Source organism: Eurosta solidaginis, chromosome 1 (genome assembly GCF_040869045.1).
Source record: "Eurosta solidaginis isolate ZX-2024a chromosome 1, ASM4086904v1, whole genome shotgun sequence".
NCBI lineage: Eukaryota > Metazoa > Arthropoda > Insecta > Diptera > Tephritidae > Eurosta > Eurosta solidaginis.
This window is the reverse complement of record NC_090319.1, coordinates 250,464,301-250,477,200: the sequence shown is the minus strand read 5'-3', so window position 1 is coordinate 250,477,200 and position 12,900 is coordinate 250,464,301. Positions and strand designations below refer to the sequence as shown.

The following is a 12,900-nucleotide window of genomic DNA, read 5'->3' as shown; positions in this document are numbered from 1 at the left end:
ACCTTTAATTTGATACCCATATCGTACAAACACATTCTAGAGTCACCCCTGGTCCACCTTTATGGCGATATCTCGAAAAGGCGTCCACCTATAGAACTAAGGCCCACTCCCTTTTAAAATACTCATTAGCACCTTTCGTTTGATACCCATATTGTACAAACGCATTCTAGAGTCACCCCTGGTCCACGTTTATGCCGATATCTCGAAAAGGCGACCACCTATACAACTACCACCACTCCCTTTAAAAACCCTCATTAATACCTTTAATTTGATACCCATATCGTACAAACACATTCTAGAGTCACCCCTGGTCCACCTTTATGGCGATATCTCGAAAAGGCGTCCACCTATAGAACTAAGCCCGACGCCCTTTTAAAATACTCATTAACACCTTTCGTTTGATACCCATATTGTACAAACACATTCTAGAGTCACCCCTGGTCCACCTTTATGGCGATATCTCGAAAAGGCGTCCACCTATAGAACTAAGCCCCACGCCCTTTTAAAATACTCATTAACACCTTTCGTTTGATACCGATATTGTACAAACACATTCTAGAGTCACCCCTGGTCCCCCTTTATGGCGATATCTCGAAAAGGCGTCCACCTATAGAACTAATGCCCACTCCCTTTTAAAATACTCATTAGCACCTTTCGTTTGATACCCATACTGTACAAACGCATTCTAGAGTCACCCCTGGTCCACCTTTATGGCGATATCCCGAAAAGGCGTCCCCCTATAGAACTAAGGCCCACTCCCTTTTAAAATACTCATTAGCACCTTTCGTTTGATACCCATACTGTACAAACGCATTCTAGAGTCACCCCTGGTCCACCTTTATGCCGATATCTCGAAAAGACGACCACCTAAACAACTACCACCACTCCCTTTTAAAACCCTCATTAATACCTTTAACTTGATACCCATATCGTACAAACACATTCTAGAGCCACCCCTGGTCCACCTTTATGGCGATATCTCGAAAAGGCATCCACCTATAGAACTAAGCCCCACGCCATTTTAAAATACTCATTAACAACTTTCGTTTGATACCCATATTGTACAAACGCATTCTAGAGTCACCCCTGATCCACCTTTATGCCGATATCTCGAAAAGACGACCACCTATACAACTACCACCACTCCCTTTTAAAACCCTCATTAATACCTTTAATTTGATACCCATATCGTACAAACACATTCTAGAGTCACCCCTGGTCCACCTTTATGGCGATATCTCGAAAAGGCGTCCACCTATAGAACTAAGCCCCACGCCCTTTTAAAATACTCATTAACACCTTTCGTTTGATACCCATATTGTACAAAACATTCTAGAGTCACCCCTGGTCCACCTTTATGCCGATATCTCGAAAAGGCGACCACCTATACAACTACCACCACTCCATTTTATAACCCTCATTAATACCTTTAATTTGATACCCATATCGTACAAACACATTCTTGAGCCACCCCTGGTCCACCTTTATGGCGATATCTCGAAAAGGCGTCCACCTATAGAACTAAGCCCTACGCCCTTTTGAAATACTCATTAACACCTTTCATTTGATACCCATATCGTACAAACAAATTCTAGAGTCAACCCTGATCCACTTTTATGGCGATATTCTTAAATGGCGTCCACCTATAGAACTATGGGCCACTCCCTCATAAAATACTCTTTAAGTTCATTTGATACACATGTCATACAAACACATTCCAGGGTTACCCTAGGTTCATTTTGCTAAATGGTGATTTTCCCTTACTTTGTCTCCACAGTTCTCAACTGAGTATGTAATGTTCTGTTACACCCGAACTTAGCCTTCCATACTTGTTAAAATTTGACTTATAAAAAATGCTTTTTTAAAAGTGGGAGTGTTCGGCATCCGATTTAGCTAGTTTTTATTTAGCATACATACAGTAATAGGAGTAACGTGCCTGCCAAATTTCATCAAGATATCTTCAAACGACTTCCAAATTACAGCTTGCAAAACTTTTAAACTACCTTCTTTTAGAAGTGGGCGGTGCTACGCCCATTTTCCAAAATTTTACTAATTTTCTATTTTGCGTCATAAGTTCAACTCACCTACCAAGTTTCATCGCTTTATCCGCATTTGGTTATGAATTATCGAAATTTTTCGATTGTTCGAAATTTTCGATATCGAAAAAGTGGGCGTGGTTGTAGTCCGATTTCGTTCATTTTAAATAGCGATCTGAGATGAGCGCCCAGGAACCTACATACCAAATTTCATCAAGATATCTCAAAATTTACTCAAGTTATCGTGTTTACGGACGGACGGACGGACGGACATGGCTAAATCAATTTCTTTTTTCGCCCAGATCATTTCTATATCTATCTCGATTAGTTTATGCCGTTACGGATTACCGTTATGCGAATAAAGTTAATATACTCTGTGAGCTCTGCTCAGCTGTGTATAATAATTTGTTTATTAAAAATAATATATTTACGCCTCCATCCATTGCACCTTCGTTTTATTTTCATAATTTTCTGAAAGATGAACATATTTATGTAGAACGAATGCAACAGTTCAAATGATTCGAATGAATCGAGTAATTTACTTGATTATTTCTTGTTATGACTGTTTTTTCGCTCTCTACTCGAAAGACAATTAAAATAGTTATAAGACAAACCACTCAAGCCTCAATGGAAAATAGTAGTTGCAGTGTCATTCTACTCTCGTTCACACTTGTCGAGTGAAAGCTGATCGTTTGCCGAACCGAATCAAGCTAACATCGGCAATAACACCAAATCACACTGTGTGCACACAAAAACGAATCGAATTGTGCATTAATTTATAAGAGACCTTGTGAATACCCCAAATATTTTAAGAATTTTATTTTAAAATAAGCTTTCTTTCAAATTACAGTTGGTCGGAGGAAATGGAAACGAGTACCACTTCAAACACCGGACATTACCACACGCACGCACAAGACGTAGTATTACACATACACGATTGCTAAAAAGTCATCCACTGGTAAGTATTGATCACAGTGCTCCATTCGATTTGGAAAACCTGTTAAATTACTTTTTGTACTCAGCGTGCTTTGCACACAGAGTATATTGACTTTGGTTGGATAACGGTTGATTGTACAGGTATAAAGGAATCGATATAGATATAGACTTCCATATATCAAAATCATCAGTATCGAAAAAAAATTTGATTGAGCCATGTCCGTCCGTCCGTCCGTCCGTCTGTCAGTTAACACGATAACTTGAGTAAATATTGAGATATCTTCACCAAATTTGGTATATGAGCTTATCTGGACCCAGAAAAGGTTGGTATTGAAAATGATCAAAATCGGATGATAACTACGCCCACTTTTTATATATATAACGTTTTGGAAAACAGAAAAAACTGATTATTTAGCAAAGGGTTGGTGTCGAAATTCTGTATGTACAAAATTCTAAAAACAAAATTCTGCTTTTTTAAAATTCTGCTTTCAAAATTTTGTATGTATTACATCATGTAATTATTTTGAAAAGTGCGCCATGCACAGTAATTCTGCGTAGAACACCTTTCTGCATAGGCGGCCTTCGGCCGCGCTTATAAAAAATAACCCTGGGCTACGCCATGCCAAGTCCGGGTGTGTGGTATAACCGTGGCTACCGCCACGGTTGTTGTTGTTGTTGTATCAATGCTCGCCCCACCTAATAGCCGCGACCGATCACAAATTGTCATCAATATCCTCTAACGGGAGTCCAAGGAAACTTGCCGTTTCAACAGGGGTGGACCATAAGGAAAGGGGTGTTAGAGGCGTTGGTTCCACATTACAATTAAAGAGACGGTTGGTGTCATGTGGAGACACATTGCAAGCGGGGCATACATTTTGTATGTCGGGGTTGATTCTGGATAGCTAAGAGTTTAACCTGTTACAGTATCCAGAACGGAGTTGAGCAAGAGTGACACACGTTTCCCTGGGGAGTATGCGTTCCTCTTCCGCGAGTTTTGGATGCTTTTCTTTAAGTACTGGATTCACCGGGCAATTCCCGGCATAAAGGTCCGACGCCTGTTTATGGAGTTCACCAAGGACCTGCTTGTGTTTTTTCACTTCATACGGCTGGGTTCTCAGGTTCCGTATTTCCTCAAAATGCTTACGGAGATGACTCCTTAAGCCCCTAGGCGGTGCTGGTTCATCAATCAGATGTCTGTTGGGATGCCCAGGTTTCTGGATATTTAACAGGAACTGTTTGGTCGGCATCTCATTTCTCTCCCTGATGGGGAGTATTCTCGCCTCATTATGCAGATGGTGTTCTGGGGAAATAAGAAGACAGCCCGTGGCGATTCTGAGAGCAGTATTTTGGCAGGCCTGTAGTTTCTTCCAGTGGGTAATTTTTAGGCTTGGCGACCATATGGGTGACGCGAAGAACGTAATCACCAAGATTTTGGGGTGTAGGACAGTCGGTAGCGTAGTGCCATCGACGTGGATGTTCAAAATGGTCGAGATTTGGGACGTCCATGTTGTAAATAAGGTCGCGGAAGATTTAGTCGGTGATAATGCTAGGTTTCGCGAGGCGAAAAAACTGGAGAGATCAGGGAGGTAGCCGTTTATTTTATTGCATAGTGCATCGATCTTTGGGCCTGAGCCTGTGGCCATTATTGTGCAGTCATCGGCGTAGGAAATGATTGTGACTCCTTCCGGTGGTGAAGGTGTAGAAATTAAACAAAAGTGGGGATAGGACACCACCCTGTGGCACCCTTTGTTTAATTCTCCTTGGTTTTGATGTTTCATTTCTAAATTGCACCGATGACTGCCGACCACCCAGATAATTTGCGGCCCACCTTTTAACACATGGGGGAAGGGTATACCTTCCAGGTCTTGCAGTAACGAGCCATGGTTGACCGTATCAAAAGCTTTTGATAGGTCTAGCGCTACGAGTACTGTTCTATTGTGGGGGTATTGATTTAAACCGCTATTTAGCTTTCTGAAGCCATGCTGATGAGGGGCTAGCTGCAAATTTGCTTGGAAATAAGGGAGCAAAATGGCTTCAAGCGTCTTTGCCACTGGCGGTAGGAGAGATATCGGACCATACGACTCACCTATGTTAGCTGGTTTCCCAGGCTTTAGTAGCGGGGCCACCTTGGCCATTTTCCATTTCTCGGGTATGACAAAGGTGGAAAGAGACATGTTGAAGACATGCGCTAAATATTTGAAACCCTCTTTCCTAGACTTTTAAGCATCGGCATGGCTATGCCGTCTGGGCCCACTGCTTTGGATGGTTTAGCACGACCAATGACGTCCTCAACCTCTTTAGCGGTGATGTTGATTGGTGACGCGCTGAATTTGTGTTAATGTGCGTGTCTATTGGCTCTCCGTCTATCTTTGTCGACCGTAGGATGCATTATATATTGTCTGCAGAAAGCGCTCGCGCATTTTTTCGCGTCCGATAGCACTTTGTCGCCAAAGGCGATGAAAACTTTGTCTTTGTGCTTAGTCGGATTCGATAGGGACTTTACGGTGGACCAAAGTTTACCCACACCGATAGAGAGGTTACAACCTCTTAGGTGCTCCTCCCATTTCGCCCGCTTGTGTTCATCCACAAGCAATCTGATGCGTTGGTTTATATCCCTTATTTGGGGGTCGCCTGGATCAAGCTGTCTTATAAGGTCACGTTCTCTCCTAAGTTTGCGGCCTCCGCCGGGAAGTGGGGCCGGATTTCGGGAATTCTCCCGGCGGGAATGAAACGTGCCGAGGCGGATTCAATGACCTTACGGAAGGCACGCTCCCCTTGGCGGGCATCAGTCGGGATAGGGAGGGCAACAAAGCGGTTGTCTGTAAAGGATTTATATTCTTCCCACTTTCCTTTTTTGAAGTTTATGAAAGTGCGTTTTTCAGTGATGATGAAGTCGGCGGTACGCAGGTGGTCGGATGCCAATGTTACCATCGGCTGCCAGTTGACGCAGCTTACGAGTTCTGCGCTCACGATTGAGATATCTGGCGAGCTGTGACAGCTTCCTGCCATACGAGTGGGGCGTCTCCGTTTATTGTGCAGAACGTCGTTTATTCTATTTGATCCGCCAACATCTCACCCCTACTCTCCGCCCGCAAGTTTGTTTGCCATAGATCACGATGGGCATTGAAATCGCCTAAGATAATGCGATTGTTGCCAGTGAGTAAGGCCATGCTATTAGGGTGGTATCCACTGGGGCAACAGGTGGCAGGAGGGATGTAGATGTTGATGATTTCTAGGTTTGCATCGCCTGACCGGACAGATAGGCCTTGACGTTCTAAGACATTGTCCCTGCGGTCGATGCCAGGATCAAATATATAATATTGCACAGAGTGGTGTATGATAAACGCGAGGCCACCTCCATTTCCGCTCTCGCGGTCTTTCCTGTGGACATTATACCCAGAGGAGGTCTGCAATGCAGATCATGCTGTGAGTTTAGTCTCTTGAATCGCAACAATGCGGATGTTGTGCCGCTTCATGAAATCGACTATCTCCGTAATCTTCCCAGTTAGTCCATTACATTTAAACTGCAGAATTCTGAAGTGCATAAGGGGAGACGCCGCCACTCTGGGGGTAATTGACGGGTGACTACGCCTGGGTTGTGGAAGGCCAGGACGCAATTGCTGTTGTGGCCCTGGGACTGGGCGTCCTTGGGCAAGCATTGGGGTACCTGGATGATTTGGGTTTGCGACCTGGCAACATGGCGCGATGAAACCCGTCGGGGGTTGCCATATCGGAGACCAGAACATCTAGGAAAGTGGCACCACCCAAGGCAGGAGCTGCATTGGGCGGATGTCGCAAACCTATATATTCTGTGCTGGCAGACGGTGCAAACGGAGGTAGGGACTAAGAGTCTGTTTCCCTGACCTGCACGATTGCTGCCGGAAAAGAGGGGGGGGGGGGAGAAGACGGGGGCAGGGGCTGATGCTCAGCATTGCTACCAACTCTACTACGAAGGTAGTAGTTATGAGTGGTATCAGCTGTTTGAGTTGTTAGCGCCGTGGGGCGAGCAGCAGCGGGTACTTGTTGTGGCTTGCTGAGAAGCGGGGCTGCTGGAAGGTAGTGGGGGGGGGGCACTTAGGCGTAGAAGAGAGACGCCCTTGGGCGTGAACAGCAAGGAGCCACAAAAGATTTTTAAAAGTTACGTGGACGTCGGGTTTTGGGATCAAGCCCAGAACAGCCTGTCCGATGCAACCATCCCTTGCACGAGACACACTGAACAGAGTATGACCGTCCTAAAAAGATTCTTTGCCGGCAGATGCAGAAAACCCATTTCTCAGGACCGGGGTCAGGAGGCGGAACCGGATTGGATTCGATGCCTTCCCGGAGTAAGAGAATATGGAGCAGTCCTGCTGCAAGGAGCTGCTGGGAGGATGACAATTTGTGGGAGGGACGAAACAAATTAAATTGGGTCACACTGAAATGACAGTTCTTGGTCGGGAATAATCCCGAGTCGCTCCGGTACATAGAACCGACTGCCTTGGGAAGCGGATGACCACGGTGATGTCCTTCTGCGTAGGCGGCTTTCGGCCGCACTTTAAAAACATTACCCTTAGCCGATCCAACACCGGCTACGCCATGCCATGATTCCGGAATTTTGACTTCCAGAATTAAGCATGCAGAATTTTAAAAAGCAGAATTTTAGAAAGCAGAATTTTAAAAAAAGCAGAATTTTGTTCAAGCAGAATTTTTTTGCAATTTACAGAATTTTGTCACCCAGAATTTTGTAATACAGAATAATGACACGCTTCTTTTAGCAAATAATACACCAAGAATATTGAAATTTGATGTGTGGACTGATACTGAGATTCTCGATAAAAATTTAAAAAAAATTTTTTAAATGGGTATGGCACCACCCATTTGTGATAAAATCAATTTTAACAAGAAAGGAAGGCTAAGCTCGGGTGTAACCGAACATTACATACTCAGCTGAGAGCTATGGAAACAAAATAAGGGAAAATCACCATGAAAATTAACCTATGGTAACCCTGGAATGTACTTGTATGACATGTGTATCAAATGGAAGGCATTAAAGAGTATTTTAAGAGAAAGTGGGCCATAGTTCTATAGGTGGACGCCATTTAGGTATATTGCCACCAGGGCTGACTCTAGAATTTGTTTGTACGATATGAGTATCAAACGAAAGGTGTTAATGAGTATTTTAAAAGGGAGTGGGCCTTAATTCTATAGGTGGACGCCTTTTCAAGATATCGTCATAAAGGTGGACCAGAGTTGACTCTGGAATGCGTTTGCACCATATGGGTACCAAAAGAAAGGTGATAATGAATATTTTAAAAGGGAGTGGCCCTTAGTTCTATAGGTGGACGCCTTTTCGAGATATCGCCATAAAGATGGACCAGGGGTGATTATAATGTGTTTGTACAATATGGGTATCAAATTAAAGGTATTAATGAGGGTTTACCAGGGTGACCCAGAACATCATAATAGGACTAACGTTCCTGTTCTTTTTTATTTATTTATTTATCTTCAACGACTGCTAAATTACAGCTTGCAAAACTTTTAAATTACCTTCTTTTAAAAGTGGGCGGTGCCACGCCCGTTGTACAAAGTTTTACTAATTTTCTATTCTACATCATAAGTTGAACTCACCTACCAAGTTTTATCGCTTTATCCGTCTTTGGTAATGCATTATCGCACTTTTTCGGTTTTTCGAAATTTTCGAAATCGAAAAAGTGGGCGTGGTTATAGTCCGATACCGTTCATTTTAAATAGCAATCTGAGATGACTGCCCAGGAATATACATACCAAATTTCATCAAGATACCTCAAAATTTACTCAAGTTATCGTGTTAACGGACGGACGGACATGGCTCAATCAAATTTTGTTTCGATACTGATGATTTTGATATATCTATATCTATCTCGATTCCTTTATACCTGTACAACCAACCGTTATCCAATCAAAGTTATTATACTCTGTGAGCTCTGCTCATCTGAGTATAAAAATATTGATAATCATAAATCAAAAATCGTTAAACTTATTGTAACAAAATTCTGCAAAGAGGTTGCCTTTACTATAAGGAATGCTTTGAAGAAAAATTAACGAAAGTGGTTAAGGACCACGCCCACTTTTATATAAAAGATTTTTAGAAGGGTTGTGGACGAATAAAATAAACCAAATCTTTGCAAAAAAGAGCTTTATATCAATGGTATTTCATTTCCCACGTGGATTTATAACAATAAATAGTAAAACTTCAAATTTTAAAATATCGGCGTGGCACCGCCCCTTTTATGACTAAGCAATTTTCTATGTTTCGGGAGCCATAACTCGAAGAAAAATTCACGGATCGTAATAAAATTGGGTACGCAAATTTTCCCTACAGCAGGAAATATTTCTAGAAAAAATGGACGGAATCGGTTAAACACCACGGCAGCTTAGATATAAGACAAATTTAAAAGGGTCGTAGACTAGAATAATAAGCTATAACTTAGCAAAAAATAGTTTTGAATCAATGACATTTCACTTATCAAGTTTTATTGTAAGAGGAAATGGGGAGACATTTTTTTTAAATGCGCGGCGCCATTACTTTTCTGCATAATTTATCTGAAATGGAATGTACAATTGAAGCTCACGCTGAGTATATAATGTTCGGTTACACCCAAACTTAAACACCTTTACTTGTCGTTTATAAAATTCAATCTTAACATACTTGTGAAAGTTGTCCGAAAAGAAGTACCGGCTATCATTGAAAAAGAAGTATTGTGATTAGTTATAAAGTTTATTCTTTCAAATATTTATTAACTATGACACTGATTTAATACACTGCACCCGTTGCGATTTAATTAAACTCTACTTAAGGTAAATTTTATATTTTTTGTGTATACCTACAATACCTAGTGGTATTTGTTGTCTCTTTACATTCTACTTTTAACTCTATTCTCCTTTCTCGCTATGCAATAACAAATGCATCATAGGTTGAGAGATTAATATTGTAACGAATTTACTGAAATTCCGCTTATTTGGAATCTTCCACTATCGTTCGAATCAATAAACTGTTGAATAAATAACTCCAATATTTAATAATGCAAAATGACCTTTATTAAAATACTTCACAATAACACTTATAACTCGCAAATAATAGCTTGCTTAAATGAAACTGATAATACTGCTATTGCTCGCTAGATAGCATCTTAAATCCAACTGATTGACGCGCATCTACTGTTGCTGTCCTTTATTGTGTTTGGATTCCTCGTTGACATTTCTAGGCGGTTCTGTTCTAGAATCTACTAGTTGGTTATCTGCTATAAGTTTCTCAGCTATAACTACAGATGCACAACTTTTATAGCTTCTCTCACATGCGCGTGTATTTGTGAGCGACACTTCCACAATTATAATTGCATATCTCAGATAAGATATCTGCATGTGTTTGTGCGTTGCTTCTCCGCTGCGTGTACGTACATGTGTAGACATAATGATTGAATTATTGATGTGCATACAGTCACTGCTTAGCATCGGCTTAGATATGACAGTACCCCTTAGTGTTGCTAATATTTGTAACACTGCCCTCCACCTAAGACAGATCGTTCCGATCAAACAAATCTCTCTATCTAAACGCTGCTAGCATCTCCGAATGAACCACCCTTCTATTTCGTGGTTTCCCAATGGTTTGTATGCGGTAGATGACATCACTGATCCTCTTCACAACTCTGTACGGGCCTTCCCAACTGCACCGAAATTTGGATGGAACATCTTTCCGCCGGTGAAGGTTGTATAGCAGTACCAAATCTCCCTCCAAGAAACCTTCCGAATTATTGTTCTTGTCGTACCTGTGTTTCATCCTACTACTCATTACCCTGGGCCTTTCCCTCACAGTCTGTTCTTTGGCCAATGAACTACTTCGCAGAGCTTGCGCTTGACGGATTGGCTTTGCATAATCAGTATCGCTCCCACGTTTCACAACAGTAGTGCGCCCCGGCTTGAAACTACCCTCGCATTCTTTCTGGGAAACTTAGGGTTTGTCAATGCCAGTGTTTCTCTCGCAGGTACTTTTAATTTCGCTTTATTTGGCCCATTCGATCCATCAACCTTTACCTTTGACTTTCGTGGTCTGCTGAACCCTTTCTCCAAACTAAAGTCCTGGTTCTTATAGCACATTATCTTTCTCCGCATATCGATCCTGATGTCATGGTCAACTAAGAAGTCCACTCCCAATATGACTTCATCAACAATCTCCGCCACAAAGAATTTGTGTAGAACCATGACCAATTAATACCTCACATACCACTTCTCCTTGGACTTGGTTATACTCGCCAGTGACCGTACGCAACCTTGCTTCAGGTAACGGTTTTACTCTCCTTTTGACCAAGTCAGATCGGATTAAGGAATGAGATGCGCCCCTATCTACAGTCAGTACACGTTCCTTGCCATCCAGCTTTCCTTCGACGGCAAGACTTCTCGATTTTCTTCCAATTTGCGACACAGGTATCACAGGACATTCAATAGCTGGGACAAGTTTTCGTTCTTTACATCTGACACGCTCTTGCCCATCCCCTCCAGCTTTGCGTTTACGGCCGCCCACATTGTTGGAACTATTACGACCAAGATCGTAATGACGTGCAAAGTGACGGGGCTTCCCGCATTTGAAGCATTTGATAACTCTTTCACTCCACTCTTGCGATCCTATATAATACCTTTTAAGTTACTCATTATTAGATGAATATAATGATTAGTGGGAGCGTAGTTGCCACAGTACTTCCCTTCTTAAAAAAATATTTATGTTAAATAAATATGTGACTATGCAGATATTATTAATAATGTGTGACTTTAAATATTTGTGAAATATTTACAATGATATGGTTTTGCATTTAAATGCAGATTTGAATGTAATTGATTAAGAATAAAAAAATTTATATAATCTAAGAATTATGTAATATGAGTACATACATATTTTAATTTCGAATTAGTTTTTTTAATATATAGAATATATTTGTTTACTAGTAGTGAAATAATAAAAAATTATGTAGCGGTGTAAGTTTATTTGTCCTCGGTCGTGAAGTAAACAGGCTTGAGTCGAACGATGGAAATAGCGGTACTTACATATTTATAATTGACAAAGAAATATTTATCACGTCGTGTTATGATTTCGTATGGCCCAAATACATGAATGCACGTATTAAGATCATTTCAACGAAAAACCGTACGAGTTCCGTTATGTGATGTCTCGGTTGGAGCTAACATATTGAAATGGTTTTCTAAATCAATGAGCAGATTGTGAACGTTTTAATGCTTGCTGGAGGGTGCTAGCAATTCGCCAGGTAGATGAATTGGTTCGCCGTATACAAGTCCGGCTGGTATTGTTTTTATATCGTCTTTCCATGCTGCGCGCAAACCAAGTAATACAGGCGGTAGACCGTTGAACCATGTCTCATTGCGGCATAGTAAAGCGGACTTGAGTTGTCGATGTAGCCGCTCTACTAGACCGTTTGGCTGAGGGTGATATGGTGTTGTGCGCAAGTGCCGTATGCCAAACAATCTCATCAATGATTGAGACAATGGTGATGTGAATTGACCTCCTCTGTCAGATGTAATTCTGGCTGGTACGCCGTATCTTGAGATACACGAGATGGGGTTAGAGTGATTAGGTCGATGTGTATATGTTCGAACCTTTTTGAAGGTAGCTCGAAACGAGCAATTGGAGACGTTACGAGCCAATGTATTTTATTTGCTGACATCTCAGGCAAGTTTTTGCCCATTCACGATAATCTTTTTGGATTGACGGCCAAAGTGCCGTGTACTTACTAACTTCTGTGAAGCTTTGGTGTCAGGGTGAGCAAGCGAATGAATTGCGTCGAATACTTTCTTCCTCAATGCCTTGGGAACATATGGACGTGGTTTACCTGATGAAATATCAGAATAAATCGTCGAAGATAATCTTTTGCCATTGTAGTGATGTAGAATTATTTTCGACGAG

The 12,900-nt window shown here is 41.7% G+C and overlaps 1 protein-coding gene across 1 annotated transcript in view; it reads left to right on the top strand.

The window, feature by feature from the left end:
• Positions 1-12,900, top strand: part of amon (amontillado) — a 177,066-nt gene that overhangs the window by 114,476 nt on the left and 49,690 nt on the right. Inside the window, exon 2 of the mRNA XM_067760325.1 lies at positions 2,887-2,994. Within this exon, the coding sequence (XP_067616426.1) occupies positions 2,887-2,994 (108 nt within the window). The remainder of the gene's footprint in view (positions 1-2,886; positions 2,995-12,900) is intronic.